Source organism: Salmo salar, chromosome 04 (assembly GCF_965601325.2).
Source record: "Salmo salar chromosome 04, fSalSal1, whole genome shotgun sequence".
NCBI classification, from domain to species: Eukaryota; Metazoa; Chordata; class Actinopteri; order Salmoniformes; family Salmonidae; genus Salmo; species Salmo salar.
Genome location: NC_138294.1, coordinates 20,225,815 through 20,244,106, shown reverse-complemented (window position 1 = coordinate 20,244,106; position 18,292 = coordinate 20,225,815). Strand labels below are relative to the sequence as shown.

General features: G+C 47.5%; 1 protein-coding gene across 5 annotated transcripts in view; it reads left to right on the top strand.

Moving 5' to 3' along the window:
* The window catches only part of LOC106610221 (zinc finger protein 827), a 108,601-nt gene that overhangs the window by 60,995 nt on the left and 29,314 nt on the right, over window positions 1-18,292 (top strand). For all 5 annotated transcript variants that reach the window (XM_082974171.1, XM_082974169.1, XM_082974170.1 and 2 more), the window contains exons 6-8: window positions 12,643-12,888; window positions 15,004-15,058; window positions 15,484-15,584. In XM_082974171.1, coding sequence (XP_082830297.1) covers window positions 12,643-12,888; window positions 15,004-15,058; window positions 15,484-15,584 — 402 coding nt within the window. The remainder of the gene's footprint in view (window positions 1-12,642; window positions 12,889-15,003; window positions 15,059-15,483; window positions 15,585-18,292) is intronic.

Here is an 18,292-nt window from a genome sequence, read left to right as displayed (position 1 = left end):
ATTCCTCCACTACTGCTGCTTGTCCTTTGTTCTGTTTCCTCACCTCATCATTCCCCACCTCTGGGCCGACATGCTCACCACACCACCACATCCTCCTTTAGCCTCCGCTAGCATTCAGAGCCCAAGCCGTTAGCCTGTCAGTGTAGTTAACATTGGCCAGTTAGCCTTTGTAATTTAGCAGCATGCGCCGAGAAAAATGAAGGATTCTAGCTTTAATACTTCAAATATCTTTCATTGTGCTCCCCCCCCCCCCCCCCCCCCCCGGAGCTTAGTAGAGAGAGTAGTGCCGTCGTCCATTGTCATGACAACAGCAGCGGGGTCGTCTGAGGGAGTTGGAGAGAAGGTTGTCTGGTGTGATGGCTGTGACAGTGAGTCTGGCCCCTCAGTCAGACGGCCTTGAGGTTAGAGAGAGTAACGGGGGAGGGCAAGGGGAAGGTCAACTCCGTATGAGTCATCTGCGTCACACGGCCACAAGGTTCCAAGGGCGTCTACTCCGTCACCTCTGACCCCTTGCCGAGGTCAACTCCGGCGCAGGGAGGCATGCTGCTGGCTGAAAGAAGGTCACATGGGTGCGATTGAGCACAGATTGAAAAAAAAACTGGAGATCTTACAATAGATTGGTTAAATAGATTGTTACCAGAGAGGCTCCGCCTTAAACCCACTAATATGGAATAGACTAGATGTAATTAAATGACCAGACTAGGTCATTTTCAGTTGACCAAGGCAACCATCAGGAGAGCAAAGAGGACTGACATCAAAACTGGCCACTGTGTACTGTAATGTGTTGCATCACTGCTTTAACTAGGTCACTTCTGTTTCTCTCTCTCTCCTTATCAAATGACGGTGGTGGCAGTAGCGCCCTGTCTCCACCCCCCACATCTGTTTTAAAACATGCTGTTAGCACGGTTAGCGTCTAGGGGCTAATTACAGTAGGGCTAAACAGTCCCCGGCGCTGCTGGCTAACGCCTGCTAGTGCCTGTTAGCAGATGGGTACTGGTATAGAGGGTACAGAAGGACATCAGGGGACTGGGAGGAGGGGTTTATGGGGGGGTACAGTGCCTTGAGTGATACCCTTTGTCCCAGGCAGGTAGGCTGGCAAAGTGTGGGTGATGATGTCCCTGCTACCCACTGTCCCTGGTTCCATCTCCCCCCTACCCCCCACCATGGGTGTGAAATCACACCCTTCTCCTAGCAGTGAGCCTATTTCCGTCCCAATATACCCCCCTCCGTTTCGTCCTTCGTCGCCCTCAATGCCCAAGGTCATTACCTTGCTAATTAAGACGAGTGTACCTGACATGGCGTCCCAGTTGGGGTCGTGTGGTTAAAGTGATGTGGGCTGTAGTAGAACCTGATGACGGCTTGTCAAAGAGATTGGAGTAGAGGATACACTCTCACACACATATACAGACCAGAATAAGAAAAAGCAGGGCGTAACTTTCACTGGGAAAGGCATTCCAGGTTAAGTTGGTTGAGAGAATGCCAGGAGTGTGCAAAGCTGTTATCAAGGCAAAGGGTGGCTACTTTGAAGAACCTCAAATATAAAATATATTTTCATTTGTTTAACACTTTTTTGGTTATATATATATATACACACACACACACACACACACACACACACACACACACACACACACACACACACACACACACACACAGTTGACGTCGGAAGTTTACATACACCTCAGCCAAATACATTTAAACCCAGTTTTTCACAATTCCTGACATTTAATCTTAGTAAAAATGCCCTGTCTTAGGTCAGTTAGGATCACCACTTTATTTTAAGAATGTGAAATGTCAGAATAATAGTAGAGAGAATTGATTAATTTCAGCTTTTATTTCTTTCATCACATTCCCAGTGGGTCAGAAGTTTACATGCACTCAATTAGTATTTGGTAGCATTGCCTTTAAATTGTTTAACTTTGGTCAAATGTTTCAGGTAGCCTTCCACAAGCTTGACACAATAAGTTGGGTGAATTTTGCCTCATTCCTCCTGACAGAGCTGGTGTAACTGAGTCAGGTTTGTAGGCCTCCTTGCTCACACACGCTTTTTCAGTTCTGCCCACAAATGTTCAATAGGATTGAGGTCAGGGCCTTGTGATGGCCACTCCAATACCTTGACTTTGATGTCCTTAAGCCATTTTGCCACAACTTTGGAAGTATGCTTGGGGTCATTGTCCATTTGAAAGACCCATTTGCGGCCAAGCTTTAACTTCCTGACTGATGTCTTGAGATGTTGCTTCAATATAGCCACATCATTTTCCTGCCTCATGATGCCATCTATTTTGTGAAGTGCACCAGTCCCTCCTGCAGCAAAGGACCCCCCACAACATGATGGTGCCACCCCCGTGCTTCACGGTTGGGATGGTGTTCTTCGGCGTGCAAGCCTCCCCCTTTTTTCTCCAAAAAGTACGATCTTTGATCCTATGTGCAGTTGCAAACTGTAGTCTGGCTTTTTTATGGCGGTTTTGGAGCAGTGGCTTCTTCCTTGCTGAGCGGCCTTTCAGGTTATGTTGATATAGGACTCGTTTTACTTTGGATATAGATACTTTTGTACCTGTTTCCTCCAGCATCTTCACAAGGTCCTTTGCTGTTGTTCTGGGATTGATTTGCACTTTTCGCACTAAAGTACATTAATCTCTAGGAGACCGAACGCATCTCCGTCCTGAGCGGTGTGACGGCTGCGTGGTCCCATGGTGTTTATACTTGCGTACTATTGTTTGTACAGATGAACGTGGTACCTTCAGGCGTTTGGAAATTGCTCCCAAAGATGAACCAGACTTGTGGAGGTCTTTTTTCTGAGGTCTTGGCTGGTTTCTTTTGATTTTCCCATGATGTCAAGCAAAGAGGCACTGAGTTTGAAGGTAGTCCTTGAAATACATCCACAGGTACACCTCCAATTGACTCGAATGATGTCAATTAGCCTATCAGAAGCTTCTAAAGCCATGACATCATTTTCTGGAATTTTCCAAGCTGTTTAAAGGCACAGTCAACTTAGTGTATGTAAACTTCTGACCCACTGGAATTGTGATACAGTGAATTATAAGTGAAATAATCTGTCTGTAAACATTTGTTGGAAAAATTACTTATCATGCACAAAGTACAGTTGTGACCAAAAGTTTTGAAATTGACATAAATATACATTTTCACAAAGTCTGCTGCCTCAGTTTGTATGATGGCAATTTGCATATACTCCAGAATGTTATGAAGAGTGATCAGATGAGTTGCAATTAATTGCAAAGTCCCTCTTTGCCATGCAAATGAACTGAATCCCCTAAAAACATTTCCACTGCATTTCAGCCCTGCCACAAAAGGACCAGCTGACATCATGTCAGTGATTCTCTCGTTAACACATGTGTGAGTGTTGACGAGGACAAGGCTGGAGATCGCTCTGTCATGCTGATTGAGTTCGAATAACGACTGGAAGCTTCAAAAGGAGGGTGGTGCTTGGAATCATTGTTCTTCCTCTGTCAACCATGGTTACCTGCAAGGAAACACGTGCCGTCATCATTGCTTTGCACAAAAAGGGCTTCACAGGCAAGGATATTGCCATTTCAAACATTTATCGGATCATCAAGAACTTCAAAGAGAGCAGTTCAATTGTTGTGAAGAAGGCTTCAGGGCGCCCAAGAAAGTCCAGCAAGCGCCAGGACCGTCTCCTAAAGTTGATTCAGTTGTGGGATCGGGGCACCACCAGTACAGAGCTTGCTCAGGAATGGCAGCAGGCAGGTGTGAGTGTATCTGCATGCACAGTGAGGCGAAGACTTTTGGAGGATGGCCTGGTGTCAAGAAGGGCAGCAAAGAAGCCACTTCTCTCCAGGTAAAACATCAGGAACAGACTGATATTCTGCAAAAGGTACAGGGATTGGACTGCTGAGGATTGGGTAAAGTCATTTTCTCTGATGAATCCCCTTTCCGGTTGTTTGGGGCATCCAGAAAAAAGCTTGTCCGGAGAAGACAAGGTGAGCGCTACCATCAGTCCTGTATCATGCCAACAGTAAAGCATCCTCAGACCATTCATGTGTGGGGTTGCTTCTCAGCCAAGGGAGTGGGCTCACGCACAATTTTGCCTAACACTGCCATGAATAAAGAATCGTACCAACACATCCTCCGAGAGTAACTTCTCCCAACCATCCAGGAACAGTTTGGTGACAAACACTGCCTTTTCCAGCATGATGGAGCACCTTGCCATAAGGCAAAAGTGATAGCTAAGTGGCTCAGGGAACAAAACATAGATATTTTGGGTCCATGGCCAGGAAACTCCCCAGACCTTAATCCCATTGGGAACTTGTGGTCAATCCTCAAGAGGCAGGTGGACAAACAAAAATCCACAAATTCTGACAAACTCCAAGCATTAATTATGCAAGAATGGGCTGCCATCAGTCAGGATGTGGCCCAGAAGTTAATTGACAGCATGCCAGGGCGGATTGCAGAGGTCTTGAAAAAGGGTAAACCCTGTAAATATTGACTCTTTGCATCAACTTCATGTAATTGTCAATAAAAGCCTTTGACACTTATGAAATGCTTGTAATTATACTTCAGTATTCCATAGTATCTAAAGACACTGAGGCAGCAGACTTTGTGAAAATTTATATTTGTCTCATTCTCAAAACTTTTGGCCACGACTGTAATGTCCTAACCGACTTGCCAAAACTATAGTTTGTTAACAAGAGATTTGTGGAGAGGTTGAAAAACGAGTTTTAATGACTCCAACCTAAGTGTATGTAAACTTCCAACTTCAACTGTGTGTGTGTGTGTGTGTGTGTGTGTGTGTGTGTGTGTGTGTGTGTGTGTGTGTGTGTGTGTGTGTGTGTGTGTGTGTGTGTGCTGCTCAAAAAAATAAAGGGAACACTTAAACAACACATCCTAGATCTGATTGAAAGAAATAATCTTATTAAATACTTTTTTCTTTACATAGTTGAATGTGCTGACAACAAAATCACACAAAAATAATCAATGGAAATCCAATTTATCAACCCATGGAGGTCTGGATGTGGAGTCACACTCAAAATTTAAGTGGAAAACCACACTACAGGCTGATCCAACTTTGATGTAATGTCCTTAAAACAAGTCAAAATGAGGCTCAGTAGTGTGTGTGGCCTCCACGTGCCTGTATGACCTCCCTACAACGCCTGGGCATGCTCCTGATGAGGTGGAGGATGGTCTCCTGAGGGATCTCCTCCCAGACCTGGACTAAAGCATCCGCCAACTCCTGGACAGTCTGTGGTGCAACGTGGCGTTGGTGGATGGAGCGAGACATGATGTCCCAGATGTGCTCAATTGGATTCAGGTCTGGGGAACGGGCGGGGCCAGTCCATAGCATCAATGCCTTCCTCTTGCAGGAACTGCTGACACACTCCAGCCACATGAGGTCTAGCATTGTCTTGCATTAGGAGGAACCCAGGGCCAACCGCACCAGCATATGGTCTCACAAGGGGTCTGAGGATCTCATCTCGGTACCTAATGGCAGTCAGGCTACCTCCTCCTACCTACATGGAGGGCTGTGCGGCCCCCCAAAGAAATGCCACCCCACACCATGACTGACCCACTGCCAAACCGGTCATGCTGGAGGATGTTGCAGGCAGCAGAACGTTCTCCACGGCGTCTCCAGACTCTGTCACGTCTGTCACGTGCTCAGTGTGAACCTGCTTTCATCTGTGAAGAGCAAAGGGCGCCAGTGGCGAATTTGCCAATCTTGGTGTTCTATGGCAAATGCCAAACGTCCTGCACGGTGTTGGGCTGTAAGCACAACCCCCACCTGTGGACGTCGGGCCCTCATACGACCCTCATGGAGTCTGTTTCTGACCGTTTGAGCAGACACATTCACATTTGTGGCCTGCTGGAGGTCATTTTGCAGGGCTCTGGCAGTGCTTCTCCTGCTCCTCCTTGCACAAAGGCGGAGGTAGCGGTCCTGCTGCTGGGTTGTTGCCCTCCTACGGCCTCCTCCACGTCTCCTGATGTAGTGGCCTGTCTCCTGGTAGCACCTCCATGCTCTGGACACTACGCTGACAGACACAGCAAACCTTCTTGCCACAGCTCGCATTGATGTGCCATCCTGGATGAGCTGCACTACCTGAGCCACTTGTGTGGGTTGTAGACTCCGTCTCATGCTACCACTAGAGTGAAAGCACCGCCAGCATTCAAAAGTGACCAAAACATCAGCCCGGAAGCATAGGAACTGAGAAGTGGTCTGTGGTCCCCACCTGCAGAACCACTACTTTATTGGGGGTGTCTTGCTAATTGCCTTTAATTTCCACCTGTTGTCTATTCCATTTGCACAACATCATGTGAAATTTATTGTCAATCAGTGTTGCTTCCTAAGTGGACAGTTTGATTTCACAGAAGTGTGATTGACTTGGAGTTACATTGTGTTGTTTAAGTGTTCCCTTTATTTTTTTGAGCAGTGTGTGTGTGTGTATATATATATATATATATATATATATATATATATATATATATATATATATATATATATATACATACATACATACATACATACATACATACATACATACATACATACATACATACATACATACATACATACATACATACATACATACATATACTGAACAAAAATATAAACCCAACATATAAAATGCTGGTTTCATGCTCTGAAATAAAAGATCCCAGAAGTGTTCCATATGCACAAAAATGAGTTTACATCCCTGTTAGTGAGTATTTCTCCTTTGCCAAGATAATCCATCCACCTGACAGGTGGCACATCAAGAAGCTGATTAAACATTATGATCATTACGCAGGTGCGACCAGCCACCCGGACAGCTGGTGCAACTGAGAAGTATTTCTGTCTGTAATAAAACCCTTTTGTGGGGAAAAACTAATTCTGATTGGCTTTGCCTGGCTCCCCAGTCAGTGAGCCTGGCTCCCAAGTGGGTGGGCCTATGCCTTTCCAGGCCGACCCATGGCTGTGCCCCTGCCCAGTCATGTGAAATCAATCGATTAGGACCTAATGAATTTATTTCAGTGGACTGATTTCCTTAAATGAACTGTAACTCAGTAAAAAAAACGTTGAAATTGTTGCATGTTCCGTTTATACTTTTGTTCAGTATAGTTTAAACCGTACACTGACAATCAATTGTCCACACGTACCGCATAACATTAATTGATTGGATTTATGAAGTGCAGGAAAACATGTTAATGTAGCCCAAGTAGTGGGTGGGAGGACATGACCCTGCCGTTTCATTTCATCACCACTGTGTTGCTGTTTCCTGATGCTAAGCCTGTTCCACTCTGCCTCAGTGCCCTGGCCGTGCCCTCTCTGTGCCCTCTCCATCCCTTTCTCCTTCATTTCCTCCCTCCCTGGTAGATCTAGTCTTACAGTGGCACTGATATCTTTAGGCCTTCATCCCCTTAGGGGACTATTGGGTCTTTGAACCCCCCTCCCCCCTCCCGTAACAAACACACCACTCTCCATTAGTCTCTGTGCAAGTGTTGCATCATAATTGTACTGAATTGTTGAACGCTACAGTACCAGCTGATCTGGGAACAGATGAAGCAGCAGTATCACCCCTCCCGCTCCAGGCTGAATAAGAAGTAACTGGTCTAAGATCAGTCTCTGTCTGCTGCTGCTGTTTCGCTCCCCAGCTGACATGTTGTCTTCCACCACTGCATCCTTTTGAAGCAGCTGAACTCTTCACCCCTTTCTGAGCAGGTCGACCAGAGAGGGAGAGCGAGGGGATGAGGAGAGAGGATGTCATCTTATGACTCCTCCTCTTATCCGTCTCCTTCTCTCGCTCACTCATCTTTCTTCCTTCTCTCTCACCCTCAGGGTGTTCCTCTCCCTGGCACTCTCCTCCTTATTTTCCATCCTTTCCTCTCATCCTCTCTTCCTCCCTCACTGCATCCATGTGTCTCTCCCAGCTCATCTCTGTATTCCCCCTCTGTCGATGCATCAAAGGTATACCTCGCAGTATGATAAGATAGCTTTACATGTGTTGAATCGGTAATGGCGTGGCTGTCTGGCTGTTAGCTGTAGGGCTTTACTGCTAGTCCTCTCCTCACCTATGTACACGCACACAGTCAGACTGGCTGTACGTTCTGATTGGAGCAGACACCGAAGGTCAAAGGTGAACAGCAAAACAGAGCAGCGCAGTCATTTTCACTCTGTCTCAAAAATGAATAATGCATTGTCAAGTAAAAGCAGACATGTATTTGTCCGATAAAATGTGATATGTACAGTGTGTTAATATAACCTGATATAGAGAGAAGATTATAGTATACTAGATAGCATATGGCTGTCTCTAAAGATACAGAATATATTAGCATGTAGCCTAAACACAATCCACACAATGTCAACATAATATACATTGGACTATGTATAGCCTACCTGTGTCATACATTGAGCGGATAAGGAATATGACAAAGAAAGCATTGTCAAGTAAACGTGATATCTATACATTAGACCAGGGTTTTCCAAACCGTTCCTGTAGAGCTACCCTCCTGTAGGTTTTCACTCCAACCGTGTTCCTGGAGAGCTACCCTCCTGTAGGTTTTCACTCCAACCCTGTTCCTGGAGAGCTACCCTCCTGTAGGTTTACACTCCAACCCTGTTCCTGTAGAGCTACCCTCCTGTAGGTTTTCACTCCAACCCTGTTCCTGGAGAGCTACCCTCCTGTAGGTTTACACTCCAACCCTGTTCCTGGAGAGCTACCCTCCTGTAGGTTTTCACTCCAACCCTGTTCCTGGAGAGATATCCTCCTGTAGGTTTACACTCCAACCCTGTTCCTGGAGAGCTACCCTCCTGTAGGTTTTCACTCCAACCCTGTTCCTGGAGAGATATCCTCCTGTAGGTTTACACTCCAACCCTGTTCCTGGAGAGCTACCCTCCTGTAGGTTTACACTCCAACCCTGTTCCTGGAGAGCTACCCTCCTGTAGGTTTACACTCCAACCCTGTTCCTGGAGAGCTACCCTCCTGTAGGTTTTCACTCCAACCCTGTTCCTGGAGAGCTACCCTCCTGTAGGTTTACACTCCAACCCTAATCTAGCACACCTGCTTCTAATAAATATCTGGTTGATAAACTGAATCAGGTTAGTTACAACTGGGGTTGGAGTGAAAACCTACAGGAGGGTATCTCTCCAGGAACAGGGTTGGAGTGAAAACCTACAGGAGGGTAGCTCTCCAGGAACAGGGTTGGAGTGAAAACCTACAGGAGGGTATCTCTCCAGGAACAGGGTTGGAGTGAAAACCTACAGGAGGGTAGCTCTCCAGGAACAGGGTTGGAGTGAAAACCTACAGGAGGGTAGCTCTCCAGGAACAGGGTTGGAGTGAAAACCTACAGGAGGGTATCTCTCCAGGAACACGGTTGGAGAGCCCTGCATTAGACAGTACATAGCCTACCTGTGTACATTCAGAGCATTACAGTGTATGGTACCATACAACACCGTATATGATCAGTCATAGCTGTGCAAGTGAGAGATTCTACACTACAGTACAGTGGTAGTGGGAGTTATCAGGTCACAACCCCTCTACTGGCTGTTAGAGGTGAACTGCTGTAGTGTTCCACTGCTCCTACACTAGAGGGGATGATACACACACACACACACACACACACACACACACACACACACACACACACACACACACACACACACACACACACACACACACACACACACACACTTAGGAACAGGATTCAGCTTTTTATGGCACCAGAACATAATGTTATAACCCTGGACATACAGTGCCGTGTGTAGTGTGTGTGTTTTATTGTGCTAGATAGGTAAGTGAAGGCCATGCAATTTGACACAAAAAAAGACCGCTTAGACCCCCTACTTTGATGTGTTTTCACTGCGAGAGTGTGTTTATCTACTTTCTGAGCATGTGTGTGTGTGTGTGGGCAAAATGTTTGTGTGTGTGACTGTCTGACCGCTCAATGAATCTCAGCTGTGATGCAAGTGTGCTTATCCCAGCTCTCTCTCGCTTCGTGTGTGTGTGTGTGTGTGTGTGTGTGGGGCTCTCAGCAGTCCGCTCAGCCCCTGATGGCAGGGGTGGTGAACCCCATGCGGGAGCGTGCATGAGACTGCCTGTCCCTTGGTTGACCCCGGCCTCGCAGCGCTCCCTCCCCCCCTCCACGACCGCTCTGCTCTTGCCAGGCTCTGGGCACCTGATTAAGGGATTAGTCTGCCGATGGTTGTCAGTTGTGTCTCCAGACGGGGGGGGGGGGCGTGGGGTCGGCTAGGCTACCACCGCCCCCGAAACCTGGGTCCGGAAAGAGAACGCACTCAGGTGGACGCGCACCCATACATCATGTAAACACACAGGCACACTGGGCCGACCGCACACACACTGTACACACACACACACACACTGGTGCGCTAGCATGCACCTGGGTAAGCATTTCACTGTTGGTCCACACCTGTTGTTTACGAAGCATGTGGCAAATAACATTAGATTTGATGCACACTGGCACACTCACACACACTTTCAACTCCGAATGTAAACGCACCAATCAGGCACGCACCTTGCCACATACACACACGATGTAGGCCGGGTTCAGACAACGGTGACTAGCCACGCCCCTCCCAGGCTCAGTCATCCAGGAGAGGAGAGGTCACAGAGAGGGCAGGGTCATCACTGGGTTACTGCTGCCTCCTCACCCTTCCCTGCCTCCTTCCCCCCTCTCTCGCTCTCTTTCTCCTACACTGCTGACCTCAGCCTACCCTCTCACCCCTCCCTCTTTCCCTCCTTTCTCTCTCCCCCTTCCATCTCTCTCTCTCCCCATCTCTCTCCTGTACTCCTGACCTCCCCCTCCCACCTCTTCCCCCCTCGCTACTGGCCCAATTTCATATATCCATAATCACCATGAGCAGCCGTGTCAGCATGGCTGGAGCTCCCTGCTGCTCCTCACCCCACACACACACACACACACACACACACACACACACACACACACACACACACACACACACACACACACACACACACACACACACACACACACACACACACACACACACACACACACACACACAACCTGGACGAGACAGTCAAAATCTGTTACCTCAGAGATCCTGATGCCGTGTACTGCCGGCCACCGGGACTATTTTTAGTGTCTGCTATTTGGCTAACCTCTTGAACACTCTGATAACCGGAGCGATGGGGAGGTTGGGGGGAGGTTACGGGAAGGTTTTCCCTCCGTTAGGGATTCTCTAACCAACGTTGTTGTTTTATTTCAACACTGATTTTTCAAATCTCCTAAGAGATGTCCTGATTTACAAAAACTTGATATGCAAAGACAACGACCGCTGTTGAATCAGAAGTGTTCCTTCATTTGACGGCAGCTGATGCAAAAGGTTTGAAAGGTTTTCAAGTGCCCATAGGGCTGGAATGAGGTTACTGTTCTACTGTTTCATATTTAATGGTGGTAGCATATTTTCTGTTTTGTGTGCTTCACTGAGCCACACACACACACACCATACACTATCCTCTTTCCTGTATGTTGTGTGCTTCTGTGAATATATATATATACACACACACACACACACACATACACACACACACACACACACACACACACACACACACACACACACACACACACACACACACACACACACACACACACACACACACACACACACACACACACACACACACACACACACACACACACACACCAGTGAACCTGTACAGGCTGCCTAGCTCCCTGAGCCAGTGAGTGACCTGGTGATGCCCTCTAGCCCTACTTAATCACATAACTAGACAATATCCACTATGGTCCAGGCTTTATTAAAAAAAAAATGGAATTCCAACCATTTTCATTTGGTTTCAGACTCGTATTATTTGGAAGAGGTTGAGTGAGGACAGTCCGGAGTTTAGAGAGCTCCTGATGGATGGAGATTGGAGTATGAATGGAATGAGAGATCTTGTCTGTTTCTGATTAAATGTACAGAATGTCCTCAGGGTACGTTCAAGGCTTTAACAAGGTTCTTTAAGGTTATTTCTCTTTGAACATCCATGAGGTAGTATGAAGTCTATGTAGGGTTTGTATGATAAATTAACTTAGCTATCTATATTTTGAGAATGAGACACATCCATGCATCATCTGTAAAATGCAGAGATTAGGACATTACCGGGAATCAAATCCACTTACTAGTCAGCTTTGAGGAAAGCCAGTGGAGTTGTATGCAGTATAAATATATTATAACCTTTTGGATAAAACAGAACTGGCTTTTCTCAAACTATAAGGCAAATGACTTCCCTCACTAATATATATATAGTGAGGGAAGTATATATATATATATATATATATATATATATATATATACACACACACATTGCCACCTGCTCTTTCCATGACATAGACTGACCAGGTGAATCCAGGTTAAAGCCATGATCCCTTATTCCCGTGTTTATCAAGAATGCTCCCCCACCCAAAGGACATCCAGCCAACTTAACACAACTGTGGGAAGCATTGAAGTCAGCATCCCTGTGAACGCTTTCGACACCTTGTAGAGTCCATGCCCTGATGAATTGAGGCTGTTCTGAGGGCAAAGGGAGGATGCAACTCAAAATTAGGGAGGTGTTCCTAATGTTTGGTGTACTCAGTGTAGATAGGTGTCACAGGAATGCATAGAGTCAACCCTGTCACTCACTGTCCCTCTCATCCAATCCCCTACCCCAGAAAGCAACAAGGACGCCGCCCACTACCAGAAGGTGACGGTGAAGGCGGAGCCTATGGAGGTGGACCCGGCCAGCGGCCCGGCCCCGCCCCCTTCTCACCTTCAGGCCTTCAGCACTTTAGGGCCGTGTGAGAAGAGCGAGCCAATGGCCAGCCTCCCTGAGGCGTTGTCCCGCCCCCAGAAGCAAGACCTCTTCTCCCAGGACATATCGGTGAAAATGGCCTCCGAGCTCCTCTTCCAACTCTCAGGTGCGCAATGTTCTCTATGATACACAACACACACACACACACACATGTACACACACACACATACTCTCACACACCTCCCTGACTACAATCACACACACCTCTCTCTGGCACCTCAGTGCTCAGTGTCAACCTTGAAATGTGGTGTGATACTTAGCCATAAAACCTATATGTTTCTCTTCTGATCTCTGGAGGCTCTGCGGTTAGGGGACACTATATATTACCTGTAATGTAGCTCTGTAGGTTTTATACACATTTCTTCTCTGCTTGGCTGTAACCATGACATTGAGGCGGCAGACAGCTGTTTGTATTGCCTGATGGCAGAGCACTGAAGTGGAGCCTGCGTCCCCCAAGATGGGGTTGGGGGGGGGTACAGGAGACCCAGGCCATGCCCCCCGGCTCTGATTGCTACGCCTAAATGCCTTACACAGTAGCACCTCGGAAATTGTGGCAAAAAAAATCTCTCTCCAGCGAGAGAGATGCACACACCGATGACCACGCAAGTACACAGACACACACACACACACAGATACGCACGCAGACACACACAAGCCCCCATGGGGAGCAGTGTCTACAAAGTGCCTGTCTTCCCCCACGTCCCTCCCTCCTCTTCTCCTTCTCTCTATCCCTCCTCCTCTCTCTCTTTCTCGACTCCTTTTCAAACATGCCGGCTCAAGCACACTTGGCTGCACACACTAGCCCCCCTCCGCCCCTCTCTCAACTAGCCTCCCCCCCTTAAATTTCTCCCGTGTGGCATCACCATGGCAACGCGGAGAGACCTCTGTCCTTGGCGAACCGTTTGACGGAGCGCGGTGTTAGGGAGTGGGGGGCGCGGAGGGGTTAGGGAGTGGGGGGCGAGGAGGGGTTAGGGAGTGGGGGGCGAGGAGGGGTTAGGGAGTGGGGGGCGAGGAGGGGTTAGGGAGTGGGGGGCGAGGAGGGGTTGGGGGGGCAGCGACTAGAGCAGTGCCACCCAGGGAGCAAGAGGCTGCTATGATGAGGTCATCACTAGTAGGCTGCTGAAGCCGAGGGACAACCAAACACCTTCCCTGGGTTTTTTTACTTTGACCATAGAATTAGGAATTTGAATACTAGAATGGACGTGAACGTTCTTATGACAGCATAAAAGGTCAGCCATTTTGGTCATGGAGTTGGTCAACCAGTGTGCTGTGATAAGATATTGTGTAAAACAAAAATTTTGAAGATTGTCTGCACAGTATGTTTGTTAGCCAGTTTAAGTGGAATGATTCTAATAATTTTTCTAACTTTCTAATTTTTCAAACCAATATGCCAACATTCCATACTAACAATGCAGTCAATCCACAGCCACTGGCTGAAATCAGTTGATAGGATTTAGACAAGTTGTAAATGCAGCAAGTACTGATATTGTATCATATTATAAACACTCACAGCTTTCCAAGAAAACAAATATTGAGACATTTATGGTCCGTTTACATATATTTCATAGGCTATTTATACAGTCTAAAACCTGTACAAACTTTATAATTATATGACAATATTTTAGGTATAAAAAAAAAATAATCACATGCCTTTTATTTTTCTGTATAAGTGAAATCAGGAAATGCATCACCTATGCCTCTACTACCATTCATTCCAATTAGACTGGTTTGGATTTCTCCCTGGTCACAATGGCTGCCGTTTCTATACCATTCTGGAACTGTGAGGGTATATGGCATAGCCCCTCTAGTAATTTAATATGATCTCTGACTTTGACCACTTAAAACAGTGTCTGCCAAGGCAACAGGACAACCATGCAACTTCCCTGGGTTTTTATACAGCATGTTACTATGACCACAATGTTACTATACGCTACAATCTGGGATTGGTCTTTCAGCAAAATGGTTAGGGAAATGTTACCCTTCTCAAATTCACAGACGGCGCTCTAGATGCAAGGACTGACCGTTGAACAGATTCCCAGATCCCAGATTGCACCTTTTTAAAGCAGTATCAGACCAATACTGACCACTCGGTCACGTTGAGTAATCAATATGCCCTGAATAACCGATTGGTGGTTCCATCATAACCACAAAGGGCTTGTTAATGATTTCTCATTGTTGTTAATGACCCTCTTTGATGTTGGGATGTTTTTTTGTGTTGCAGAGAAAGTCAGCAGAGCCAGCGACCACAAAGACAGCAACATGGTGGGCATAAGCAGGTGAGACAACAACAGAAATATGTTGTTTTGTCACATACACTGGAGAGGTGCAGTGAAAGGTGTTGTTTTACAGTGTCAGCCACAGGAGTATGGCGCCCTTGGAGCAAATTAGGGTTAAGTGCCTTGCTCAAGGGCACATTGACAGACTTTTCACCTTGTTGGCTCGGGGATTCAAACCAGCGACCATTCCACATGATGAACATAGTGGCTTCTTTTCCGCTTAGCTGCTATTTCCACAGTTAGTCTTTTTTTGGTATATGGCTTATGGTTTAGCATTGAGATTGGGAGGCCTGGAGCTCTGCAACTTCATTTTTTTACATATTGCTATCATATTTTAGCGTAAGCATTTGTTTGTCAGTTATTGAGCTGTTATAGCATGATACTGCTCTGACTGTGTCTGTGTGTGGTTGTGTGTTCACTCCTAGCCCCTTCCTGGACGAGCGTTTCAGACAATCCCCCTTCAGCCAGCGCTCCAAGTCCTCCTCCCCCGCAGAGGCCAGCTCCTCTGCTAGGACAGCCCTCCACGGTGAGAGACACACACACACACACACACACACACACACACACACACACATCATGGATAGACTGACACATACTTACTGTCAGATAGATGGACAGACAGATGCAATTCAGTGGGCAGACTACTATAGTGAGCCACACACTCAGAAAGACACACACACACACTCCAGACAGACACTCATAATGTAGACATGCAGCCAGAATGTTGGCCCTCACAGCTGATTACAGTAACCTCCCACCCTCCTCAGCCACATTTCCACCTCCCCAGGCCTCTCCTTGCTCTCTCACACATCTACCCAGCCACGAGGCCTCAACTCTGGCCAACCCTCTCTTCCTCCACCCCTCTTCCTCCCTCCCTCCACCTCCAGAGCCTCCACCTCCCATCTCACTCACACATCTACCCAGCCTTAGGGCTCCCTGCCCTGGACAGCCCTTCTCTCCCCTCCCCTGGCCCTGGAATGGGGATGCTCTGTGGCTGTCCCTGTGGTGCCTGCGGCAGGCAGGCAGAGATACAGAGGGTAATTAGCCTGTGCCAGCCTCACCCGTCTCTCCCTCCATCACCATCCACCAGTTAATTAAAATCTGATTGGCTTCTACGTGTCAAGGGTGTCCTGATAGTTAATTCGCCCAACCGACTGTCTCCCTTCCCTGGGTGCAACGTGCAGACCCGTGTCTTCACTCTTTCTCTCACCTTTTCTCTCTCACCTTTTATCTCTCTCTCTTCCTCTCTCTCTCTCTGTCTCTGTCTCTTCCCGGTGCCATCTTTTCTCTGCTTTCGAATTGCACTTTTCTCTTTTCCTGCTCCCTCTATCCCCTCCCTCCCTCTCTCCATATCTCCCTCATCTCTCCATCTTTGTCCCTCTCTATCCGACTGTCTCTCTCCTAGGGGTGCAGTCAGTCACACAGCTGTGTTCTGTGCTAAGGGTAGTGACCCTCCCCAGTGCTCCCATTAACCCAGTTTCCCAGTATCACCCCAGCACCACTCATTATCCAGACAGTTACTCTGAGAATCCCCTGTATTACTGAAACACCACTTTATGACAATTCAAACAGTTGCATGGTTGGATTTCATGATGACTGGTGCGTAGTACCGCTTTGCCCATACATTTCCACATTGATGAAAATGTGACCATCTCTGTGTGGCGGTAATTGTGGCTGTTTACAGCGTGTGTGTGTGTGTGTGTGTGTGTGTGTGTGTGTGTGTGTGTGTGTGTGTGTGTGTGTGTGTGTGTCGTGATGGTGGTGGCTGTCCTTCCACTCCCCCTGCCCCGGGTCAAGCTCCAGCCAGCCTTTCGGAGGCCGTGCGTCCGTCCCTCCCTCCCTCCTCCTCTCTCCCTCGTTCTCCAGCTCTAATAACACTAATTAAACCATTAACCACTTCAAGGCCCACGCCGGTCCTCTAATTGCCCGATTATCAGAGCTCTGGCTGGGGTTGCTGGGCCACCGTGGCCCCAGGATGGCCCCTAGACCCTGTCCATGGGCTTCAGTCACCCTGGATGACCCCCACCCGACCCTGCCTCGCCCAGCCTCTCACCCCCTCAGGACAGCTAATGTGATTATGTGGTCTGAGGAGATGAGATACAAGCCCCTTAAGGATCTCTGTGCCCATTCAGTACTAAGCCACACAAACGGAGGTGATAGGAGGAAGTGTAAGGGAGAAGCCAATCCAAGACCGGCGTGCGGGGGGGGCATCACCATGGTGAAGCCTGTCAGTGAGACTTAACAGACAAGGGGTTTGGTGAATCTTTGATAGAGCTCAGAGCATCACTACTCTGCAGCCACGGATTCAAGGGGTCAAGTCCTCATGTGGGTCATACTGATGTGTACTAATAAGTCATACACACACACCCCTACACCCTCCCCTCCACTCTGCCAACTCACATGCAGGGACACATATATACACACCCACCCACACACACACTCCCACTGGTATGTCAGGTTGTGAGTCACAGGGAACGGCAGGTCCAGGGGCCCTTATGAGGAGTGACTCAGTCCCTACAGAAGGATTACAACTAAGGAATCTATTACTAGTTGTGTTATTACTATATAACCACTTGACTGAAATATTGTAGAATACCATCAGGGCACAGGCTTGTGTTTGGTTTAGTTTTGTGTGGATGAGGGTGTGCGTTGATGTGAGGGGTTTTATGATGGTGTGTAGTGCTCATTCACTGAGAGATTCCCACACTTCACTTCAGCTAGCTACAGACAGAGTAGGCTCTCTGCTCTCTTCCAACCAGCACATGTCCAGACAGATAAAGATGGAATTGTCTTTTAGCATCCCTCCCTCTGGTCTCTCTCCTTTCGTCGTACTCCTCCCTTCTCTTTTTTCAGAGAGCGAGAAGTCCAGACCTGTCAGCATACAACTCTAGCTAGACGTCCTTCAGACTTCTCCATCTCCCCCTCTGTCTTTCTCCAAGGCCAGTACATCTGTTCTTTAATGCCCCCACCATTAAATCTCCCCCAAAATACCAGATAATGGAGCCTCCTAGCCGCTCCCCCCCCCAAAAAAAATGTCCCCATCAATCCACCAGCTTGCATCTGTTATGGCAACCTTAGTTAACAAAAATGAATTTAGTGGTGGAGGGTGACTCCAAGGAGCAATCACTAGCCTTCTTTATTTTGTCTTCCGCAGTTAACGCCAAGATGCCTGTACCTGCAGTCAGACTGAAAACAGTCTAGAAGATATTTCTGCAGTGATTTAACAGTAGATTC